The sequence below is a fragment of the Neovison vison genome, chromosome 8, assembly GCF_020171115.1.
Source record: "Neovison vison isolate M4711 chromosome 8, ASM_NN_V1, whole genome shotgun sequence".
In the NCBI taxonomy this organism is placed as follows: domain Eukaryota; kingdom Metazoa; phylum Chordata; class Mammalia; order Carnivora; family Mustelidae; genus Neogale; species Neogale vison.
The window spans coordinates 142,022,714-142,046,823 of record NC_058098.1 but is presented as its reverse complement, the minus strand read 5'-3'; the positions used below and the strand labels follow the sequence as shown (position 1 = coordinate 142,046,823).

At 47.6% G+C, this 24,110-nt stretch overlaps 1 protein-coding gene and 1 pseudogene across 1 annotated transcript; one reads left to right on the top strand and one right to left on the bottom strand.

Annotated features, from left to right (window-relative positions):
* The first annotated feature begins 1,289 nt into the window (after positions 1-1,289).
* Positions 1,290-23,595, top strand: ALLC (allantoicase). Its single transcript, XM_044262132.1, has 11 exons — positions 1,290-1,379; positions 3,463-3,513; positions 5,151-5,238; positions 6,342-6,467; positions 7,635-7,714; positions 8,825-8,957; positions 11,532-11,687; positions 12,066-12,139; positions 13,456-13,564; positions 22,548-22,672; positions 23,338-23,595. Exons 1-11 carry the CDS (start codon positions 1,290-1,292, stop codon positions 23,542-23,544), a joined length of 1,239 nt encoding a protein of 412 aa, XP_044118067.1. The 3' UTR covers positions 23,545-23,595.
* LOC122915345 lies at positions 16,283-17,476 on the bottom strand (annotated as a pseudogene).
* Positions 23,596-24,110: the final 515 nt, after the last annotated feature.

Sequence of the window (24,110 nt, the reverse complement as noted above, 5' to 3'; positions counted from 1 at the left end):
GGGGAAGAGGAGACCCAGGGGAGGTGATCCTGAGATCGCGCGAGCGCTGGGGGACGGGGCGTCCGGCGGAGGCGGGAGACGAGGGACGGGCAACAGCCCTGTGGGAGGCCCGGGGACGCGGTCACACATCCCGGGAGACAGACGGAGTGGGCAGGTGGAAATCCAGGAAGGCGATATGCGTTTGGGGACAGTCGTCCTGGGAGTGACGTTACAAGCCAGGAGACGGTGTGAGGCCACGGGGTAAGTGGGGGGGGACTCGGCGGAGCCAGGGGCCCCCGGCGTGAGCAGCCCAGGGAGGACCAAGAGGGCACGGCAGGGAGCCGCCGGCGCTTCCCCAGGGGTAAGAGCGAATCACCGCAGACACCGCTGCAGCTCCCGTTGCCGAGAGCAGGTCATGGGGTGCGTTTGCTACAAAAAGTGTCCACAAGTGTCCGCAAGTGTCCACGAGGAAAGCTGCCATTTTATGAATCATCATAGTCCTGTGATCTCGGCAGAGAGTTGACTTCTCATGTCCATCGACCATTTCCGTTTCTTCTGTTGTGAACGGATCTTACTGAGACACTAGTTTTTGTGTGGCTTTCTCTTTTCACCATATGAGGGGTGGAAAAACAGTAGGAACAAGGAGGGCATCCATTGGCGTAGGAGAGGGGCGACAGCCAGGCCAGCCCTGACTCCCCCGTCCACACCTCTGCCCTTCTCCAAATCTCTGCTTTCTCAATTTCAAAGTAAGTGTGCATTGGATTGAGTAATGTTAGCCCCACTCGTGATGTGACAAAGGGTCCTGCGTCCCCTTGGGTGGAGTGACCTCTGTGCCTTAGTCTCGGAAGGTTCCAGAACACTGCTCTGTATGGGTGTCTGGGGGCGTCTGTTTCCCCTGCAGGCAGGGCAGGCATTCGCCTCTGCACCCCATTTCTATCCAGGGCCTGCCTCCTAATTGCTCAAATAAATGTTTTTTGAATGGATCTAACTACACACTTTGAAAGCAAATTATTCCTTTCTAAGTTAAAATATTTTCTCCTTTAAAATATAAAATAAAATTGCAATTTGAGGCAGTAGGGTTATGTATGTAGTAGTATTTTGTTATGTGCTTCAGAGGGAAAGCAGGCTCTAATTCCCTCCTGGATTGCAGAGTCACTTGTAGGGACCCTTGGTGGGCAGGCACGTGCCCCATCCAGTTGACGGTCCCAGTGTTGGGCCGGGAACCCGGGGGAGGGCCTCACTCGCTCGCAGGCGTCCTGCCGCCCTCTCACCCCAGGCTGACTGAGCCTCCTTTCTCGTTGCCAGGAGGCATGGCTGACTCTCCCAGGGAGGGAAAACTGGCCAGGGGTCCAGACTTCACCCAGCTTGTGGACATGGCGTGTGAGTCTGTAGGAGGAAAGGTAAGTGGGGGGGGGTATCTCGTGGATGAACGAGGGGTCCGTGTATCCATATGCTGAGCACCAACGCCCCCTCTGCAGAGAACCTGCTTAGAACGGCAAGAATCAGACTCAAAAATGCCAAATAATCTTTTAAAAACTAGTGACGATTCTGGCAAAGGCAGCATTGTTTTAAGCTTAGAACAAAGAGACATTTTGCGTCCGTGTGAAGGGCTCCCTGTCCTGCGTGTGTTCTCGGTGCTGATCCGTGGTCCCCGCCCGGGAGCGCAGGCGTACCCTGCCACCCTTGTTAGCTCCAGCAAGGGGCCGGAGCAGCGGGCACCGGCCGGCGCGGGCCGTGGGCAGTGCAGACGGGAGGGGCGCGCCCTCAAGCGAACCATGTCGAGCAGAGAGAGTCCGTTACTGTACGGTTTCGCTTACTCGTGGAGCACAAGGAATAACATGGGGGACACGGGGAGATGGAGCGGAGAAGGGGGTTGGGGGAAACCAGAGGGGGAGACGGACCATGAGAGACTCTGGACTCTGAGAAAGAAGCTGAGGGTTTTGGAGGGAAGGTGGGGCAGACGGGAGGGCCTGGTGGTGGGTATCGTGGAGGGCACGGACTGCATGGAGCCCTGGGTGTGGTGCATAAATAATGAATTCTGGAACACTGAAAAGAAATAAAAAAAAAAAAAAGAGACCTCCTGGGAGTCAAGGCAAGGGCAGGGGCCGGGGGAGTGCATCTCCGCTGGCCGGGGGCAGCCCGAGGGAGCAGGAAGGGATGGGGAAGCCCGGCCAGGTGAGTGTTGCTCCAAGGAGGCTTCAAGTGGGAGGGGAGCCAGCTCGGCTAAGGGGTGAGGGGCGGTGTCCGTTGGGACGCCAGGCGGATGGGGACGCTGGGCAGGGGGAGCACTGCGTGCTCCTTGGTTTCGTGTTTCTGGAAGTCGTCAGCTGGTGCTGGGGAGCAGGAGCCTCAGGAGGTCGGAAAGGCCCCATGTGCCCGCAGAGGGTTTCTGCCAAGGAGCCGGCAAAGGATCTGGACAGGCGAGGGTCTCTAGCGTCCACCCGCCTGTGCTTTGCCCTGACACATGCTTGGGGCAGGTCCACCCCGGCACGGCAGGGACTCCCCTCCACTTTGCGTCCCACACAGCCAGCAACTGCGAAACTGCCTTTAAGGTTCTGGGCGGGGGTCAGAGACCAGGCCTTTCATCGGAGGCGAGCTGTGCTCAGAGACGGACACAGTCATTTATTTAACATGGGTTCTCTGTGGAAACTGTAATTTCTAATAATAATTTGCAAGTCAATAGCACACAAGATAATGTCTCCTAAACAACACACCCTAAACCAATGATAGGCTAATTACACCGAATTAAACCAAAAGCTAGGTGCCCCCTACCAGCTTGGGTCCCTGCACCTGGTGGGCAACGGCCCGGTGTCGGCAGGCAAGGTGGGCTGGTCTGATGGTATCACCCAGGGGCCGTTGTGGGGTCCGCGAGGAGCAGCCTTGCCAAGGCAGGGGCAGATGTCCCTTCTCCCCCGGCGACTGCTGCCCGGGAACCTGTGCCGACCGAGAGCAGCCGTCCCAGTCCTGGGTGGGTAGGGATGACAGCAGCCTGTTTTGTTCAGAAAATCCATTTTATACCTGTTTTCCTGGTGCAATTAGCAGCAATGCCCTCCCTCTCCAACACGTCCTGCTGGGGTTGATAAATGATCGGCCAGCCTTCCATCAGGACATCCTTCAGTGAGCCGGCAAACCGGGGGCGGGGGGCGGGGGGTTGTGGCGTGTCCTGGGCCGCTGCTCTGCCAGTGAGACAGTCGCAAAGCCCAGTGTCCCCCGTTCTTGAAAAGAAGAGCTGGTGGGTTTTCTCACCGCGTCAGACGTTAGCGCCTCCGCGTCCGACCGGGAGAGAGCGAACACCGGCTCGGAGGAAGGGCGGAGGCGGGCGGCGAGGTCTGGACCTTTACGAGCATCCTGGGTTCGTTACCGGCTGTTTCCCTCTCGCTGGCAATGGCACATGTCTTTTTCCTGTGTCCAGTAATGTTTCACCAAGGCATGAAATAAAATGGTTTTTAATTTATGGTTATTTTATCTTCTTTCTTTGTCTAGATTTTATTCGCCACAGATGACTTTTTTGCTCCTGCGGAAAACCTCATAAAGGTATCATAAATTGGCGTGAAGTGTGGGTACAGAGTGATCTGAGTGGTTAGGACCCACCGGAATACTGGGGATGGGGGTCCTGTAGCGTGTACCAGAGATGAGCAGCTCGAACCGTAGAAGCCCTGAGAGACCAGCTCCGGCTCAGGCTAAGACACACTGGAGACGGACGGCACGTGACACGGCGGTTTGGGACTGCGCTGCTCTGTGGGGAAATTACCGAGATCCTGGCATATTGTCCTTTGTCGAACGTGGAGTTCGTAATCTGTGACCTGTGCTGGCACGCCTCTCGAACGTCGGGAAGTTGTAGGAAATTGAAAAGTGTAGGACACGCTTACGAAAAGAGGGACAAAACCCCAGCAAATACTGACAAATAAGGGGAAGGAATGGAGGCTTGGCTAGAATCCCGTGACCTCGTTATACTGGTTGTGGGGGTGAATGCTTGCGAGTGGGCGGATAAGCACAGGTGTGCACAGAGTTCACACGCACGCACACCGCGTGTGACAGCAGCCGGAGTCTTGGCTGTGCCCAGGGTGCTGTCCTCTGCGTGTCGCTGGCCTTCTGGTCGGTCTGGTGACAGGGTCACTCTCCTGGGCAGGAGCTAGCCTGGTCTGGAGCACGTTACGGGCAGGCGGTCTCTGTGAAAGTACTCCTCGGAGAAAATGATGCTGGAATGAAGAACGCAGATGCTGATTTACTTGTTCTAGGTCACGCAGCTAATGCGTGCCCAGCTTTAGCGTTTTACCATGTCTGTCTAGAGGAAACGTGAATGCACGCACGCCTTGACCTAGCTGTCCCACAGACTGGTACTACTTGCAGAGATATGTAGAAAACAGCCATCCTGGTGTTGTCTGGGGCAGGGGCTCGCGGGAATGCCCATCCATGGGGACCTGGTAAAGAGCCCGTGGTACGTGCGTCCAGATGTGGGTGACCTGTGGCCCCGAGGAGAAGGGTCTGCAGCTCTCGACGCCCGTGACGGAGGTCCCGCGTGTCGCACCGACTCAGAGCAGTCGACAAGACTCACGCCACGTGGTGAGGTGTGGTTGTCGGTGAGGTGCCGGGCTCCGCAGGGGACGCAGAGCGGGGCCTCTTCTCCTCCATGACACTTGTGTGTGTGTGTATTCGATACGCACGTGCGTGTCTGCACACAGGTGTGTGTGCAGCATAGTTGTAGAACACACGCGTGTGCGCATCAACACAGTCTCCTCCCTGAGAAAAAAACCGCGGTGGAGCTGAAGCCCCGCGCCTCGCTGTGCAGAATTAGCGCTGCCGAGACCGACATCGTCTCCGAGGACTTTTCACTCGGTTATAAATACATAGAAATTCCGCCTGGAGGAAGGGGTGCTGCTGTTTGGTTTTGAATTTGCAGACCTGCTCTTATAAAGTACCTGACGTCACGGGACACGTCCCGCGGCAGTGTGTGTGCTCTGCCTGTGCCCAGCGACCACGGTCTGGTGGCCCCCCACTACCTAGCACCGGGTCCCTCACCCCACCGGAACCCTTTCCTGTGCTGACATGCATTTAGGTCGCTTCGCTTTTACCTGTGACAATCCCTCCCGCCCCTCTGGGGTGGTAATGCTCGCGCGGGAAGCCCGGCCCTCCCGCGGGCGGTGACGGCGGCCTGCTCGTCTCTGCTTCAGAAGGACCGCCCAGGCTGCAGAGAACACGAGAACGCCGGGTCTGGGACGTGGCCGGATGGATGGCAGACCAGGAGGAGGAGGACTCCAGGTAACGCAACGTCTCTGTCTTTCACTGTGGCGAGGCTCAAGCACGGGTCAGAAAGCCAGTGCGCGTCTCGGCTCCGCTTTGTCCTGGGCCCTTGGAACGCTCTGTATCTCAGGGGTCCCTTCTGAACACCAGCTCTGACGATGCAGGAAGGGGTCCCCTGTGCCCCTGCAGCGGGGGGAGGGCGTGCACGAGTGTCGGAGAGGCTGCAGGGAGCAGGGCGGGGAGCTTCTGAGGTGGGCCTTCACCCCTGTTCCTTGGGGCATCTGCTCTTGTCCCCACGAGGCTGCTGTGGAAGCAGCCTCAGTCCCTCAGCCTGGTCCCGTCACTCAGGAGAAGAGCTGGGAGCGGACACACGTGCCTCTCTGTCCCTCTGCCGCGGCACACACCTCCTGTCACCCAAGGACCTACTTCTCTTCAGTACTACTTATCAGGCCCAATCAAGATACTCCTTTTAAAGTTGAAGAAATGCTTGGAAAAGCAAACGGACCCAGCACGAGGCTAATAACTGATTCTTCTGGGTCTGTCGCAAGTGTTGCAGAGATGCTGGGTGCTTCTACGGTGCTCCCGATGTGACCAGATTCCCGTGAGTCTGGGCATTTCAAGGCGGGTCTGCATAGGACTGTGAGTAACCAGGAATTACCTGGTGGCCGGTGCCGTGGAGACTTTGAGACTTCAGCTAAGTCTAAGCCGGGGACTCGGGGCACAGGAAGTCCCCGGTAACGGTAAGCGCGCCGTTTCCAGGAGGCTCAGGTCCACCCTGAACGCCTGGCAGGGTCTAGTCACACGTGACCTTTCTGGAAGGTTGATCTCATCTCAGATTCGCTGTTGTAGCAACGGGGTTCGGAGAGGCCAGTTTTCACTTTGGAATCAGAAGCGGGTCTCCCCGGTTCCATGGCCTACGTACGTCCTGCCGAGTCTGGAACAGAGGCTGTTGCGGGGCACAGCGGCCGCACTTGGCCATGTTACAGGAGACCTTTTGGTCACAGGGGAGCCTCCCCCGTGTGCACTTTTCTGTGGTGGGACGAGGGGCCGCTGTGGCTGGTCTTGAGCTCTGCTCGAGCACACGTTTCACCTGACCCGCCGTGCTTGTTTACGTCTCACAGGTCACGACTGGTGCATCATCAAGCTGGGGATACAAGGGATTATCCGAGGCTTTGACGTGGACATTTCCTACCTCATGGGCGATTATGCTCCTCGGATATCGATTCAAGCAGCCAACTTGGAAGAAGGTGCCCTGGGAACCACCGGCCCCCAGATGGGCACGGGGGGCAGGTGGGGTCATCCTGGGCAGCCCCTGCTGTGCACCGCCCACCCACACAGGTCCAGCAACTTGTCCAAGGCCACCTGACTGCCACCGAGCTGTAGAACTTGGATTCCCAACGCAGGGTTCTATGAGTTCTGGTTTTTAGCTCGACCAGAGGTGGGGGTTGTTACCCCCACCCTCTTCCGGCCCCTTGCAGAGGCGCGCCCGGCTGGCACCGTGAGGTCTGGGGAGCAGGTTGCAAGGGAGGGTGGCAGGGAGCGGGACACCGGACAGTGTGGAGCCAGGTCTGGGCCCGCTGTGGACAGGGCTGGTGGGGGGCACCAGCTTCCTTTTGGCTCTCCCAGGGTGCGTAATGATGCCGTAGGCACGGGGTTTTCGGAGAGGGTCCCTGCTGCTGTGTGGGGTGCTGGACCGCATGAATCGGACAGGATCTGCAAGTTAGGCCTGGGTTGGTGGTCCTTCAATTGGCACAATCTGCAGCTGGTCCTTTTAGAAACGGGCACATTTATGTGTGTGTATATACCTGTATTTAGGGACAATAAATCATGTCTGCTGGCAAATTGATGCTGAGAGCCCAGCGTCCACAGCCCTGTATGAGGCTCTGTGGAAGGAGGGGCCGTGCTCCCGAGGACGGGGGGGATCCTGAGAAGTTACGGGATGATAGGGAGATGCTACTCTGGAGGCAGGAAATGACTAAAGACAAACAGTGAGGTGCCTTCCCCAAGCCCAGCCATTGTCCGAGATATCACCCCAATGTCAACTCCAAGATGCCATGGGGGGAGTCCTGCTTCGGGAACTGACCTGGCAATGCTCCGGAACTTCCACGAATCCAACCTCTCAACCCTCTCGTCATGATACGTTTGTTGCCATTGGACTTGGAAGTGGCATGTACTGTTCTGACAAGCAAGTGTCCCCCAGGCGCCTTGCAGGACGTCTTGAAGTCACTTAGTGTTTTAAATAGCGAGGAACTTCAACTTGAGTCCGTTACTGTGGTCATCTGGTGCTCTGAGTTGAGAAGTGTCATCTTTGGGGTTATTTGGCAAAACGAAAATGAACGTACTGCCCACTAGGAGAGTGTATTCTCTTTGATTCTGAGCACGAACCCTAACCCTACTGGTCAATCTACCTTCAGATAAACAACCAGAAATCCCACAGAGAGGCGCCAGGACGGAAGCCGCGGCCACGCCGGAGGAGTTTGAGGCTGTTGCCAAGGTGCGCCCATGTGGGGCGGGGGGTAGAGGGAGAGCCTGTCGTGGCGGCCGGGCGGCAAGGGACGGGCTCCGCGCGCCCAGCCACGGCATTCAGCCCGGTACACCTGCCCTCATTTACTGGCCCAGCGGGACTTTGCAGGTGCTTCTGCAGGGGTTCATGCTACCCCTGTGCAAGGGAAAGATGTGGCCTGGGCGAGGTCTGCAGCAGTGGGTCTCAGGGCGCTCTGCTTCCCCCGGCTCGTCCGCTGGTGGCTTTTCTGATGAGATAAATACGGAAATCCACAGTAATAGCTTATATATTTATTTTTTTAAAATTATGTATTTAAATTATGTATTTATTATGTATTTTTTTAAATTATGTATTTATTTTTTTAAATTATGTATTTATTATGTATTTTTTAAATTATGTATTTATTTGACAGAGAGACACAGCAAGAGAGGGAACATAGCAGGGGGAGTGGGAGTGGGAGAAGCAGGCTTCCCCTTGGACAGGGAGCCTGACGCAGGGCTCGATCCCAGGACCCCAGGATCATGACCCGAGCTGAAGGCAGAGGCTCATCCGACCGAGCCGGCCAGGCGCCCCGCTTACGTACTTCTTACATAGACTTTATGCCTGATGAATCTGATAGACCAACAACTTGGGCTTCTGTTCTGGTACATTCTTGTTTTTTAGTCTGTCTAGTAATTCATACTGTGTTTTACGAACGTGTTGATCACAACAGACTGGAAAATAAATAACAGCAACGGTTTGAGGAGCAGGGATGGAGAGGAAACAGTCACAACGTCAGGTCAACTGGTCAACCGGACGGCCCGGTTTTTACTGAATGTTAGCGTCACTATTCCAGTTCCTTCTAAGAATCCCCAGAGGGGATCTCAGACCTGTCCTTCGTTCCCAAGCTCCCTGCTTGCACGCCTGCCCCCTCACGCAGTGGTCATTTTAATCAGGATGAACCCCCCCGGCCTTTAATCGCTTATCAAACCTGGGACTTAATCTTTATTAGTATTTTTATTAAAGTGTTTTATGAGGCATCCGTCATCAATTTTTATTCTCACGTGAGCACTACGATGAGTCCCCAGGAGCCACTGCTAACATCTTCATGTCTATTGCTAGCTGAAGTCCGACGACTGGAATTACCTGGTCCCCATGACAGAGCTCAAGCCAGGAAAGCCTGCTTCCAGCCACAATTACTTTCCCGTCAATTCCCAGCAGAGATGGAGTCACGTAAGGCTCAACATTTTCCCGGGTAAATATGACGTGGACCCATCTGCCGTTCTGGTTCTTCTTTACTTAATGTGGTCGTGTTCCAGAGTGAAGTCACTCATCACTCTAACATTTCAGGGTTATGATTTGCCCTTTCTGTGCTCTAGGAAACTCTTGTTCCAACCCAACCATCCATTGGTAGTTACTGAAAAGGCATCACATCAGGAAGTGATGGAACTGAGCTGTATTAGGTTAAATATCTCCTAATGATTTCTATTTTGCTGGGTACACTAGCAGATCAAGCAGTGTGTGCAGATGACCCTCCTTTTATTTTATTTAACAGCTCTATTGTAATGTGATTCACCTTCCATGTAATTCACTTACTTGAAGTGCACAGTTCAGTGGTTTATAATATACATTGGTATATGGCATGAAGTCCACGGAAATGTACAGCCAAGTACAACCATCACTACAGTCAGTTCTAGAAGGTTTTATCGCCTCAGAAGGATGTCCCGTACCCTTACTATCAACCCTCATCTCCCTCAGCCCTCAGCAGCCACGAACTACTTTGTCTTGATAGGCTTGACCGTCTCAATATTTCATGTAAATGGTCTTTTGTGACTTGCGTCTTTCACCAGCGTTTTCCGGGCTTATCCATGTTGTAACATTCTTAGGAGCATTTTGTCATTTTCATGGCAGAATAATATTCCAGGGCACAGAGAAACCACATTGTTTCTCCAATTCATCAGTTGATGGGCTTTTGGGGTTTCCACCTGTTGGAAACCCATTACCTATGGTTAATGCTGCTATAAATATTCCTGTACAAGTTTCTCATTTGGGCTTACATGTAGGATTGAAATTGTTGGGTCAAGGAGTAACTGTGTTTTAAATTGGTGGGAGGAACTATCAGACTGTTTTCTAAAGCAACCGCATTATATTATATTCTCACCAGCAGCATGAAGGATTCCAACTTCTCCACATCCTTGCTAACACTCAACGTTAACTGACTTTTCGGTTGTAGACATCATAAAGGATGGGAAGTGGTATCTCACTGTGGTTTTAACTTGCGTTTCTCTAATGACTAATGATGGTGAGCATGTTTTCAGTTCCTTACTTTGGCCATTTGGAAATGTTTATATATGCATGTGCACATGTACACCTGTATTTATAAACATTTTTTTTTGAAAAGTGTCCCTTGTCCATTCTTAAGTGGTTTTTTATTATTTAATTGTAAGAGTTCTTTATATATCCTCATACATATTCTTTAGCAGATATATGATTTGCAAATATTTTCTCCTGGGGTCCAAGTGTAAAGGGGCAGGAAGCAGTAGGACAACCTGAAGGGACACGTAGGGTGACAACAATTTGCTTTAAATGAATCACCCTCAGAGCATGGAGGGATGTGTCTAATATCTTTCATAGTTTTGATTAATGCTGAGGCTAGATATTAACTCTGTAAAGAAGAACCTTATTTTTTAAAATATCAAGTCAGCTTTACACTCAACAGACAAGCATCTTCTAAACCATCAAAGTTGATCACCATGTCCAGTGAACCAGAGCAGTGGTGACATAGGCTAGCTTCTGCTAAACTGCTCCCTCTAGTATATTTTTAGGGTGTTATGCTAACATAGTCTGGATTTATTTGTTGTAAATGTCAAGACTCTTCTACTGAAAAATTTTCAGATCCTTCAGTTTCATCAAATTTTTCATGTAAAAATTTATAGGGCTTTGTTTCAGTAGAACACTCTGATTAATGGGAAAAAGCTCTATATACAAAGCTTGCTCTCATCATCGAGGAAGGACTGGTCTAACAAATAAAAACATTCACTTTATTAGGATCAGATAATGTGAGTTGATGTCGGCAGGTACTCTCTACTATGCTGGCCTAATCTTGGCTGCTGTGGCTCTCAGAAGCGATCAGGTTTTGTGACTATTATCTTTTCTATTCTCAATCGTATTGCTAAGCAGTGTGTTGTTATAAAAATAAAAACATAATGTTCATATTAGTCTGTGTAGGATTTAGCAATGCTAATTTGTGACATCAAACATTATATCTATGGTGAATTTCCCAATTGATTGTCTTTTGACCTTCTTGGAATTACCAATCCAATTTTAAAAAGTGTGAGCACCTACTATGTGCCAGGACCAGTTCTAGATAGAGATGATAGAGAAGAGATCAAGATAGATCATTATTCTGGCTTTTAAAGATTTTTATGCTCTGGTTCTGAGAGACTGATATCAGCAGGGGCTTAAACAAATAAAATGACAAGTTAATTTCAGACTGTGACTTGAACTCTGAAGTAAATATGGGAGTGGTGATTCACCGAACCTGGGGAATCAGGCAGAGCCAGGCAGAGCTGGAAAGAGGAAGCTAGAGAGTGAGAGGAAAAGTCTTTCTGAGACCATGGCACTAAAGGTGAGACCTAAGTAAAGCAGTCTTTGGAGAGGCGGGAAATTTGTTCCAGTACAAAGGAATGGTAGGTGCAAAGGCCCTGGGGCAGTAGGGTTGGTGTATTTGAGAAACAGAGAAGACAGGTTGTGGAGGGCTATGTTATTGACAACCTACAAGCAGCCACCTTTTCAAGGAGGAAGTAACTATGGCCTCTTGCCTTTTCAGATGGTGGAATTGCACGTCTTAGAGTGTATGGTACTGGACAGAAAGACTGGGCTGCAACTGATCCCAAAGAGCCATTTGACCTGGTGGCCATCGCTCACGGGGGTGCCTGTGTAGGATTCAGCAATGCACACTTCGGGCATCCAAACAATATGATAGGTAAGAGGATGCTCTGGCAGCTGGTCTTTATTTGGGGCATCTGGGCACCAGCATTAAGCACCCCACATAGTCTGAATGATTTAAGAGGAAGTGCAGGAGTGGGTGAGATTAAATATCTAGCCACAGGATTTGATGCCTTTATGATATGAAGTGAATCAATAGCAATTTTCCTTCTTAATTTTGGCTTAAAGGGAAAAGTAAAACTTACAACCCTCTGGCTGTATGCAAATTTACCAAAACATTAAGCTGAATGAAAATGGTTTGTGTAATGATGCTCAGGACCATGGGGGTCTGTGATTTAATGATGCCAATGCATTCATTCTCACATTTAAGATAAAATCCTGTGACATTCCCATTAAACCATGTCATTCTTGGCAGGAGTTGGCAAGCCCAGGTCCATGGCAGATGGCTGGGAGACGGCGAGAAGGCTGGACAGGCCTCCAGTATTAGAAGTAAGAAGTCCCAAACAGCCACAGTGAAGTTTTCTAGATCTTGTTTTAACTTACCTCAAGGAAATGCTTATTTCAGAAACCCCTCAGGCAATGTTCCAGAAGTTCTCTGTGTTTTCCAGATTCTCCGCTGTCACAATCACATCCTGTCCTGTTGCATCACTGTCCATTTTTTTTTATTTTTAAAATTTTAAAAAGATTTTATTTATTTATTAAATAGAGAGAGCGAGCATGAGAAGGGGCTGAGGGAGAGGGAGAAGCAGACTTCGTCTCGCCTGATGAGGGGCTTAATCCCAGGACCCTGAGTTCATGACCTGAGCCAAAGGCAGATGCTTAACCCACTGAGCCACGCAGGTGCCCCTATTTATTTATTTTAGAGTGAGAAAGAGAGAGCTAGAGTGAGCATGTGGGGAAGCAGTCTCCCCACTGAGCATGGAGCCCTACTTGGGGCTCAATCTCACAATCCTGAGATCACCACCTAGGCTAAAATCAACAGTTGGATGCTTGACAGACTGAGCCGCCCAGGCATCCCCCAACCCCATTTGTTTAATAAAGAAGTGAGGATCTACAATTTAATCATAGAAAACCCACTGATAAACTCTTTGGTTGACCTGGAGAAGAAAATAGTAGTTTAATCATTTTTGGTATCTGCGTGTCCCTGAATGAGATCAGGGACAGGGACGTGTGGCTGTGGGATGGATCTGGGACCCTAGAGATGGCTCAGCTGTTAAACATTTTGGCCAGTGACTAATGTGAGATGCGAAAGTCAAAACAAAAGCAAACAAAACACCTTTCTCTGTGTTAATACCACCTTTCTCTGTGTTAAAACTTACTTGTAAACCCCCTTTCTTGGGTCAGTTTCCATGTCAATCAATGCTTCCAATGAAAATGAACATAAGGCTGTTGTCAGAAACTAAGGTTTGGAGGCAGATCATATATTGGTATGGATTTGACCAAGAACATCATTTCACTGAAAGGTCAAAACAAATTTATCAGAGGATCCGGGGGCATGGTTAGACACAGACCCTTCTACATGAGTTTACAATTGACATAGAAAGTCATGTAAGAAATTTATAAAAACTTACCAATTGCCCATTAAACTCTTGAGTCCACATGAGGCATTTAAGGAATAATAGGCAAAGGGGCAATTAACGCAGAAAGTAATTTACATACCAGGGCCTAGGAAACACGTTTATAGTAAGAGATAAAAGAAATAAATCCTACGTACATGTCAACATTTTTCACTTGTTGGCTCCAGAATTAGTTTCTCAAATGGCACCAAGCTGGCTTATATCTCTCGTCTTCCTTTTGGATTCCAGAATGATGAGAACGGCATTCTCCTTGTTCCGGGCTGTGAATGGGCAGTTTTCCGATTGGCACACCCTGGAGTAATAACGCAAATAGAAATTGATACAACACATTTTAAAGGTAAGAGTGATGTCGGCAGGGAAGGCATATGACCTGATGCTGGTTGTGGATATAATGTGGTCCTGTGGGAGGGGAGCTCAGGACAGTGACTTGGAATCAGCTTTTACCCTCAGTTGATGTGTGGTTTTGAGCAACTTCCTGGGACCCTTGGTGCCCTACTTTTTGTCTCTATATAATGTCAGAGTTGAACTGGATGACCCTCAAAGTTGAATGAGATTTTGTGAAGACCCTTTATTACTGGGGTCTGGATCTCTCTTGGAAAGACTGTGAAATAACATTGGTTAGGACATGACAAGAACTGGATGGCATCTTCTTATTTTGGGGGAAGGGGAACAAAGCATATTGGTTGGGGTGACCATTTCTGCTCCACACTGTACTTTTAAGACAAGGGGCTACACATTTTCAAAACCATGCTCTTCCATTAAAAAAAAAAATTGCACAAGCACCCTTGGTATTCAAAACCTACTTTCTTATGAAAGTATATATGTGTCATTAAATTGGCAAAGTTCAAAAGTAGATATTAAACTTTTATAACTGTTGGGTGAAATTTTCATACATATTGGATTGGGGGTATTGTGATTGTTTAGTTGTCAGTGAATGGTGGCAATTTATCCTTGTATTTTGGATGCCTTAATGTTTAAACATCTTGGGAATCATTGTGACTTTACTCAGTAACCACACCAAGACACACATACACACACACATAAATATTCTTTTTTATTAACATATAATGTGTTATTCATTTTAGGGGTACAGGTCTGTGAATTGTCAGGCTTACACATTTCACAGCACTCACCATAGCACACACCCTCCTCAATGTCCATCACCCAGCCACCATTCCCGCCCCTCCGCCAGCAACCCTCAGGTTGTTTCCTGAGATTAAGAGTCTGTTATGGTTTGTCTCCCTCTCTGGTTTCACCTTGTTTCATTTTCCCTCTCTACCCCCATGATCTTCTGTCTTGTTTCTCAAATTCCCCATATCAGTGAGACCATATGATAGCTGTCTTTCTCTGATTGACATATTTCGTTTAGCATAATACTCTCAGGTTCCATCCATGTTGTTGCAAATGGCAAGATTTCATTTTTTGATGGCTGCATAGTATTCCATTGTATATATATACACCACATCTTCTTTATCCATTCATCTGTTGATGGACATCTAGACTCTTTCCATAGTTTGGCTATTATGGGCATTGCTGCTGTAAACATTTTGGTTCACATGCCCCTTTGTATCACTACATTTGTATCTTTAGGGTAAATACCCAGTAGTGCAATTGCTGACTTATAGGGTAGCTCTATCTTCAACTTTTTGTGGAACCTCCATACTGTTTTCCAGAGTGGTGGCACCAGCTTGCATTCCCACCAACAGTGTAGGAAGGTTCCCCTTTCTCCACATCCTAACCAACATCTGTTTTTTCCCGACTTGTTAACTTTAGCCATTCTGACTGGTGTGAACTGGTATCTCATTGTGGCTTTGATTTGTATTTCCCTGATGCCGAGTGATGTGGAGCACTTTTTCATGTGTCTTTTGGTCATTTGGATGTCTCCTTTGCAGAAATGTCTGTTCATGTCTTCTGCCCATTTCTTGATTGGATTATTTGTTCTTTGGGTGTTGAGTCTGATAGGTTCTTTATAGATTTTTGGATACTAGCCCTTTATCTGATATGTCATTTGCAAATATCTTCTCCCATTCTGTCAGTTATCTTTTGGTTTTGTTGACTGTTTCCTTTGCTGTACAAAAGCTTCTAATCTTGATGAAGTCCCAATAGTCATTATTGACCTTGCTTCCCTTGCCGTTGGCGATGTTTCTAGGAAGAAATTGCTGTGGGTGAGATCAAAGAGGTTGCTGCTTGTGTTCTTCTCAATGATTTTGACGGATTACTGTCTCACATGGAGGTCCTTTATCCATTTGAGTCTATTTTTATGTGTGGTGTAAGGAACTGGTCCAGTTTCATTCTTCTGCCTGTGGCTGTCCAATTTTCCCAACACCATTTATTGAAGAGACTTTCTTATTCCCATTGGACATTTTTTCCTGCTTTGTCAAGGGTTAGTTGACCCTAGAGTTGAAGGTCCATTTCTGGACTCTCTATTCTGTTCCTTTGAACTATGTGTCTTTTTTTTTTTTAATGCCAGTACCATACTGTCTTGATGATTACAGCTTTGTAATAGAGCTGAAGTCTGGAATTGTGATGCCACCCACCAAATTTGGTTTTCTTTTTAAACATTCTTCTGGACATGGGGATATGGAGAGGAGAAATGAATTGGGGGAAATTGGAGGGGGAAACGAACTATTAGAGACTGTGGACTCTGAGAAACAAACTTAGGGTTTTGGAGGAGAGAGGGTGGGAGGCTGGGTGAGCCTGCTGGTGGGTATTATGGAGTATTGCATGGAGCACTGGGTGTGATTCATAAACAATGAATTTTGGAACTCTGCAAAGAAATTTAAAAAATAAAAAAAATAAAAAAAACATTCTTCTGGCTTTTTGGGGTCTTTTCTCATTTCATATAAATTTTAGGATTATTTGTTCCATTTCTTTGAAAAAACTTGATGGTATTTTGGTAGGGATTGCATAAAATGTGTAGATTGCTTTAGGTAGCATGACATTTTAACAATGTTTCTTCTTCCAAGTCATAAGGATGGAATGCTTTTCCATTTCTTTGTGTCTTGATTTCTTTCATGAGTACTTTATAGTTTTCTGAGTGAAGATTCTTTGCCTCTTTTTTTTTCACATAAGGAAGCATTTATTTGAGGTTTAACATGAAATCATACAAATAAAATTTGTATAAACACAAATCCACATCAAGTCATAACACAGATAGCAAAAGACAAAGTAAAAACAAAGAAAACTAATTGGCGGCTATATACAGTTGGACACAGTTGTGTCTTGTACACTAGAAAGTCTTTTACAAAATAATCATCTTAGATCAACAGAAGACCAATCTTCAATGTCGTCCTGCAAGATGGGTTAACTTTAGCAATTTCCTCCTGTTTTCTCCAATGTCCCCCTTTAGTATGGCTGGTAATTGTTTTGGTGATTGCCACCCCCTTGAGATGCCTTGCCGTAAGTGCTCTGTTGGCCACTGTAGTCTGCATATCCCTGTCCATATCCATAGTTCCCATAGTTATACCCAGTATAATCATAGCCGCCATAGCCACTATAGTTTTGATCACCACCATAGGCACTATTGTAATTTCCATATCCTTGATCATAATAGTTATTAAATCCTTGGTTCCAGTTTTGGCCCTGACCTCGTCCACGACCCCTAGTGCCACCTCAGCCACCAGCTGCAGCACCTCTTCCTCCTTTTTGTTGCTGCTGTTGCTGCCTGTATATCTCTTTGGGTTGTGCAACTTTGATTTCACACTTCCCAGAACCGATTTGATGATGTCTGCTTTCTAATAATTTCTTTACTGGCTCTTCATCTGTATATGTGATAAAACAAAATCCTCTTCTTTCATTTGTTTTTGTATCCATGGGAAGTTCAATATTTTCAATCTCTCCAAAGGCTCCAAAATATTCTTTAATTTGTTCTTCCGAAGTATCTGGGCTCAGTCCACCCACAAACACCTTTTTGGGTGGTTCTTTCCCTTTTAAAGCTTTGGCCCTTTTGGAGTCTATCAATTTGCCATCCAGTTTGTGTTCTTTCAGTTCCAACACCTTGTCGACACTAGCAGCGTCTTTGAAGAGCACGAATCCGAATCCTCTCGATGTTCCGGTCACCGGGTCGGTCTTAATCGTACAGCACTTCCCCAAACCGGGACAAATAGTCAGTCAGATCTTTCCTGCTTGTATCCCAGCTCAAGCCTCCAATGAACATTTTACCGTCATCCTGCTGGTTCTTGCTCGCGTGGATCTTGGATCCCGCTGCGAACTCCTCTATGTTGCTGTACTCGTTCATGTCCTCCATGGCGGCTGAGCTGTCGGCCGGGGGGTGCCGGCGCGCAGTCCGGGTAGCGGCGGCAGCAGCGGCGGAGCGTTGTATGGAGCTGGATTTAAAATGGCGGCGGAAGAGATCCGGGCGCCGCCTGCGCCCTCCCTTTATAGCCGCCCCGCCCGCCAATCGCGAGGGCTGCTGCGCGGTGACGTGGCGCTGGGCCCGGCGCGCCCCCTGCCGGGCGGAGCTGGGAGCGAGCGAAGGGAGGAGCGGGGCGAGCTGCCGCGGCGCGGGCGGCGGCCCATGGGAGAGCCGGGGCGGGACCTCCGTAGTGGGCCTCCCGCTGAGGCGCGAGGTCGTGGGTGAGGGCACGCGGGCGTAAGACGAGAGAAGCGTCGGAAGAGGAACGGCGGCGGGCGACGAGTCCTGGGCCGAGAGTCCGGGCGGCGCCGTCGCAGGGCCGCAGTCCCGCGGGTCCGGGCAGCCTTTGTCTGCGGCGTCCGCTGCGGCCGCTGCCCCGAACGGCCGTCCGCCCGCCTTTGTCCAGGGCCCTCGGCGCCGCGTGCGGACTGCTGCGGGGCGGCCGCCGTCGGTTAGCACCGCGGCCGGGAAGCTCCCGGAGAACGGCGGACTGCGGCCGTGGCCCAGCCCGCGAGCGCGCCGCCCGCCCCATTCTTTGCCTCTTTGGTTAGGTTTATTCCTAGGTATCTTATGGTTTTGGGTGCAACTAGAAATGCGACGGACTGCTTATTTTCTTTCTTCTGTCTTGCTGTTGGTGTATAGAAATACAACTGATTCCGTGTACGGATTCTATTTCCTGACACTCTACTGAACTCCTCTATGAGTTCTAACAGTTTTGGAGTGGAGTCTTTTGGGTTTTCCACATAAAGTATCATATGTGCAAAGGGTGAGATTTTGGTGACTTCTTTGCCGATTCAGATGCCTTCTATTTCTTTTTGTTGTCTGATTGCTGAGGCTAGGACTTCTAGTACTATGTTGAATAGCAGTGCTGATAGTGGACATCCCTGCCATGTTCCTGACCTTAGGGGAAAAGCTCTCAGTTTTTCCCCATTGACAATGATATTTGCTGTGGGTTTTTCATAGATGGTTTTGATGATATTGAGGTATTTACTATCTATCCCTACACTGTGAAGAATTTTGATCAAGAAAGGATACCATATTTTGTCAAATACTTTTTCAACATCTGTTGAGAGTATTCTATGATTCTTGTTCTTTGTTTTATTAATGTATCACATTGATTGATTTGTGGATCTTGAACCAAACTTGCAGCCTTGGAGTAAATCCCACTTAGTCCTGGTGAATAACCCTTTTAATGTTCTGTTGGATCCTATTGGCTAGAATTTTTGTTAGAATTTTTGCATCCATGCTCATCAGGGATATTGGTCTGTAATTCTCCTTTTAATGGGGTCTTTGTCTGGTTTTGGGATCAAGGTAATGCTGGCCATATAAAATGAGTTTGGGAGTTTTCCTTCCATTTCTATTTTTTGGGAACAGTTTCAGGAGAATAGGTATTAATTCTTCTTTAAATGTTGGGTAGAATTCCCCTGGGAAGTTGTCTGGCCCTGGGCTCTTGTTTTTTGGGGAGACTTTTGAATTAACTGCTTCAATCTCCTTACTGGTTATGGGTCTGTTCAGGTTTTCTATTTCTTCCTGGTTCAGTTTTGGTAGTTTATACATCTCTAGGAATGCATCCATTTCTTTCATATTGTCAAATTGTCTGATGTATAGTTGCTCATGATATGTTATTATAATGGCTTGTATTTCTTTGGGATTGGTTGTTATCTCTCCCCTTTCATTCATGATTTTATTAATTTGGGTTCATTCTCTCTTCTTTTTGAGAAGTCTGGCCAGGGGTTTATCAATCTTATTAATTCTTTCAAAGAACCAGCTCCTAGTTTTGTTGATTTGTTGTACTGTCCTTTTGGTTTGTATTTCATTGATTTCTGCTCTTATCTTTATAATTTCTCATCTCCTGCTGGGTTTAGGCTTTCTTTGCTGTTCTTTCTCCAGCTCCTTTAGGTGTACGGTTTGTTGTGTATTTCAGACCTTTCTTGTTTCTTGAGAAAGACTTGTATTTGTATATATTTTCCTCTCAGGACCAGCTTTGCTGTGTCCCCAAAATTTTGAACAGTTGTGTTTTCATTTTTATTTGTTTCTGTGATTTTAAGAAATTCTTTTTAATTTCCTGGTTGACCCATTCATTCCTTAGTAGGATGTTCTTTGGCCTCCAGGTAATTTGAGTTTTTTCCAACTTTCCTCTTGTGATTGAGTTCTAGCTTCAGAGCATTGTGGTCTGAAAACATGCAGGGAATGATCCCAGTCTTTTGGTACCAGTTGAGACCTGATTTGTGACCCAGGATGTGATCCATTCTGGAGAATGTTCCATGTGCACTAGAGAAGAATGTGTATTTTGTTGCTTTGGGATGGAATGTTCTGAAGATATCTGTGATGTCCATCTGGTCCAGTGTGTCATTTAAGGCCTTTATTTCCTTGTTGACCTTTTGCTTAGATGACCTGTCCATTTCAGTGAGGGGGGTGTTAAAATCACCTACTGTTATTGTATTACTGTTGATGTGTTTCTTTGCTTTTGTTATTAGTTGGTTTATATAATTGTCTGCTCCCATGTTAGTGGCATGGATATTTAAAATTGTTAGGTGGTCTTGTTGGACAGACCCTTTAAGTATGATATGGAGTCCTTATCTCTTATCATAGTCTTTGGTTTAAAAGCTAATTTGTCTGATATAAGGATTGCCAGCCCAGCTTTATTTTGATGTCCATTAGCATGGTAGATTGTTTTCCACCCCCTCACTTAAAATCTGGAGGTGTCTTTGGGTCTAAAATGAGTTTCTTGCAGACAGTTTATCAATGGCTTTTCTTTTTTAACCCATTGTGATACCCCATAAAAGACACAATATATATTTAAAGTGGAGCTCTTCTTAAGTGGTAGTGGACTTAAATGAATTATTTAAAGAAGTATTTATCATTGTGACCTATTTTTGGAAGACTATTTTAGATCTGATTATTGGGTCACTGTTTTCACTTTTCTTTTTTTTTCTTTTTCTTTCTTCTTACTATCTTTCTTTAGTTTTATTCTTTTTATTATATTCAGTTAACCAACATATGGTACATCACTAATTTTTGATGTAGTGTTCCATGATTCATTAGTTGCATATAACACCCAGTGCTCATCACCACATGTGCCCTCCTTAATAACCATCACCTGGCTACCCCATCCTCCCACCTCCCTCCCTTCTATAAACTTTAGTTTGTTTCCCAGACTCTCATGATTTGTCTCTCTCTCTGATTCCCCACCCCCCTTCAGTTTTCTCTCCCTTCACCTGTGGTTCTCCATGCTATTCCTATTCCTTATGTTCCACACATGAGTGTAATTGACACATACAAATGAACGTATCCACACATAATTGACTCTCTCTGCTTGACTTCTTACACTCAGCATAATCCCCTCCAGTTCTATGTTGATACAAAATTAGGTATTCATCCTTTCTGAACGTTGAGTAATATTCCATTGTATATATGGACTATATCTTCTTTATCCATTCATTTGTTGAAGGACATCTCAGCTCCATTCACAGTACGGTTATTGTGGACATTGCTGCTATGAACACTGGGGTGCGGGTGCCCCTTCTTTTCACTACATCTGTATCTTTGGGGTAAATACCACAGCTGATGAAGAGCTCATCCTGGGTCAGTGGTGATGTCAGCTTTACTCTTTTCTCCTGGTATATAGGTGCTTGCATTTCTGATGGTATCTTTAATCCATCGGTGTCTGCTTGAATAGTTTAAAATCACTTATTAATTCTGTGAATGATAGTTTAGTTAAAACCAGATAACAGTAAGTCCATGTAACCAGGGTGCCTGGACTATTCATTCCATCAGGAACTTGCTGCTGTTTGCTGTCTAGGTTCTGTGCATCACAATTTGATGGCAGCCCTGGGGTGTGGGGCATGTCAGGATCCAGCTGTCATCTCAAATACACAAAGCCTAATAAGTACATGTGCATGTGTATACATATTAAAGGAATGCAATCAGAAATAGTGGGTTTAATGTTCTCCTCCTGCATCTGTTGGGTTTCTGTGTGCACCCAGGGGTGTGCTCACCCACCTCGGAAATCACTGTTTTAAGAGATGAGCTGCAGGGGGCATGAGAACAATGCATTTTTCTTTTTCCTGTCAGATTCCTTTTTTTTTTTTTAAAGATTTTATTTTTTTATTTGAGAGAGAGAGAGTGCACAAGCAGAGGACGAGGCAGGCAGAGGGAGAGGGAGAAGTAGGCTCCTTGCTGAGCAGGGAGCCTGAAATGGGGCTCAATGTCAGGACTGTGGGATCAAGATCTGATCTGAAGGCAGATGCTTAACCAACTGAGCCACCAAGATGCTCAGTTCTTGATCAGCAAGTCCTCCTCTGCTGATCTTAAAGTCTTAGGGGACCCCCAAAATCGTTCTCCCCACAAAGAGCATGGCCCTGCAACTCCACTGGGCACAGCCCTGATGAACTGCAGAGAGAAGAGAGACTTGGGACCTCGTGTCTCACCCGGGGAACAGTCAGCACCCCTGGAATACAGCACTTGGGTGGGTGCTGCTCACTGACTGGTTAACTTAGCTCCGTCTTTCTCTGTACCTCATGTGAAGAAATATGATGCCATAGGGAAAGTATCTTCAGCTTATGAGAGCTTCAGATGAGCCACACATCCCTGTGCAAGTACTTAACTGCAATTGCTTCTGTTCAGAGAGAATGATTTATTCTTCCTGATAAAGGCTTATCAGATACCTTTACCTTTCCAAGTAAAATGCTGTACGTCCAAACTCCAACAAGCCAGCCAACTCATGTTGGCCTCATGATGTCAGGTTGATTTTGATTCCTCTGAAAAACACACACCTAAATTCATTGGGCAATCCAACGCCATCACTACTGGGTGCATTCCTTCACCCACATACATAACACTTTTGCTTCTGTTCAGAGAGAACAATTTGTTCTTTGCTGGGTCTTTGATTTGATTAAAAAGTCCAAGACCCTGTAAGCCAAAGTGCTACACAGAATGGAGAGTCACCCTGCGTTTGCTCCGACAGGCAATTCTCCCGACAGCTGTAAGCTGGATGGTTGTATCCTGACAACTCAGGAGGAAGAAGATATGATCAAGCAGAAGTGGAAGCTTCCGGGCCATAAGTGGAAACCGCTGCTGCCAGTCACCAAGGTGTGGTACCCATGGGGAGCTGGGCAGGCTGGTCCCCAGCCTGGCCGCGTCCCTCAGATGCACCGTGTTTAACAGTAACACGGACAAGCTTCTAAAAACCGTATTTCATTTCTGTCATGAGAACACATGCTCTATTTCCTCATACTTTTGCATTCCTAACAAGTTTTGTTTTAAATCATCATGTGCAAGGAATATATACGTATTTCCATATATATGTATATGGAAGATGTTTCTGTAGTATATTAACTTTTTAGAAGGGATGAGTAGCATATTCAAACCTCTAACCGCATGTCCTCTGTGGAGTGGATGCTGAGACATTCTGGAAGTGTCCACTTCCATCCGGTAGGAAGATAGTCATTTGCTGGTCAGAGTGGGGTGTGAAGGTTGCTCCCATGGAGTTATGGGTGATGACCTCTGGGAGGTCACTTGCTTTCCTTATCAGTGTGTCCACTTCAATGACTATTAAGAACCACAGATAGCATGGACCTGAGTGTTCATGTCAATGTTCCCCAGGCTTGTGATCCCAACTAGCTTTTCTCTGTGGTCAGCCAACTCACTATCAGTGAGTACCTGTCACGGTTCATGGGTGTTGAGCCCACAGGATGGCTGGCTCCGTGGGCCTCGCCCTGTGTTATCACAAGGTCGCTTCCCTGCTTCTCTTTCAGCTCTCCGCCAACAACAGTCACTTGTTCGACAGCCTGACCCTGGAGCTCCAGGACGTCATCACACACGCAAGGCTCACCATCTTCCCGGATGGTGGCGTGGGCCGCCTGCGACTCAAGGGCTTCCCCAGCTCCATCTGCCTGCTGCGGCCTCGCGAGAAGCCCATGATGAGGTTCTCCGTGAAAGCGGGCTTCCGAGCCAACCTCTGAATCCCCGCATGGCCGAGCGCTGGTCAACGCGGTCCTACACGTCTCCTGAAATGTTCTTAACACCCCAAACTTAAGAGGCTTCTAGCAATGAATCTTACCAAGATCAATGGGATTCCTGGTTATTTAATAAAGTGGTCACTCTCACATGCTGGTATCTGTACTTACGGTCGCTGGGAAGTGTGAGGTAGGTGAAAAATTGGCTGAGCCTGTGAAAGGCAGGTGGTCTCCTAAAGTTGACTTTTCAAAACCACTCCGAGATCTTGATGTAGCACACTCTGTTCCTCTTCCGTCTGTAGATGTGGCTGTGTATCCATAGCCTATCTCCTTCAACAGAAGTTTAAGTCCATCAAAACCACTGGAAAAATGTATTTCAGGAATCATGTACTGTCTCAGCTCAAGAGGACTGGCCCATCCCTACCGAGAAAAGGAATAACTTCCACAGGGGCACCCGTGCCCTGGAATCTTTCTCCCCCAAATGAAAGTGGATTCTGAGTGTCAGACCGGTGAGGAACCGTGTGCCAGCTGTGAGGAGAAATCTAGTTTCTCACAGGCTCTGAATGGTTCCA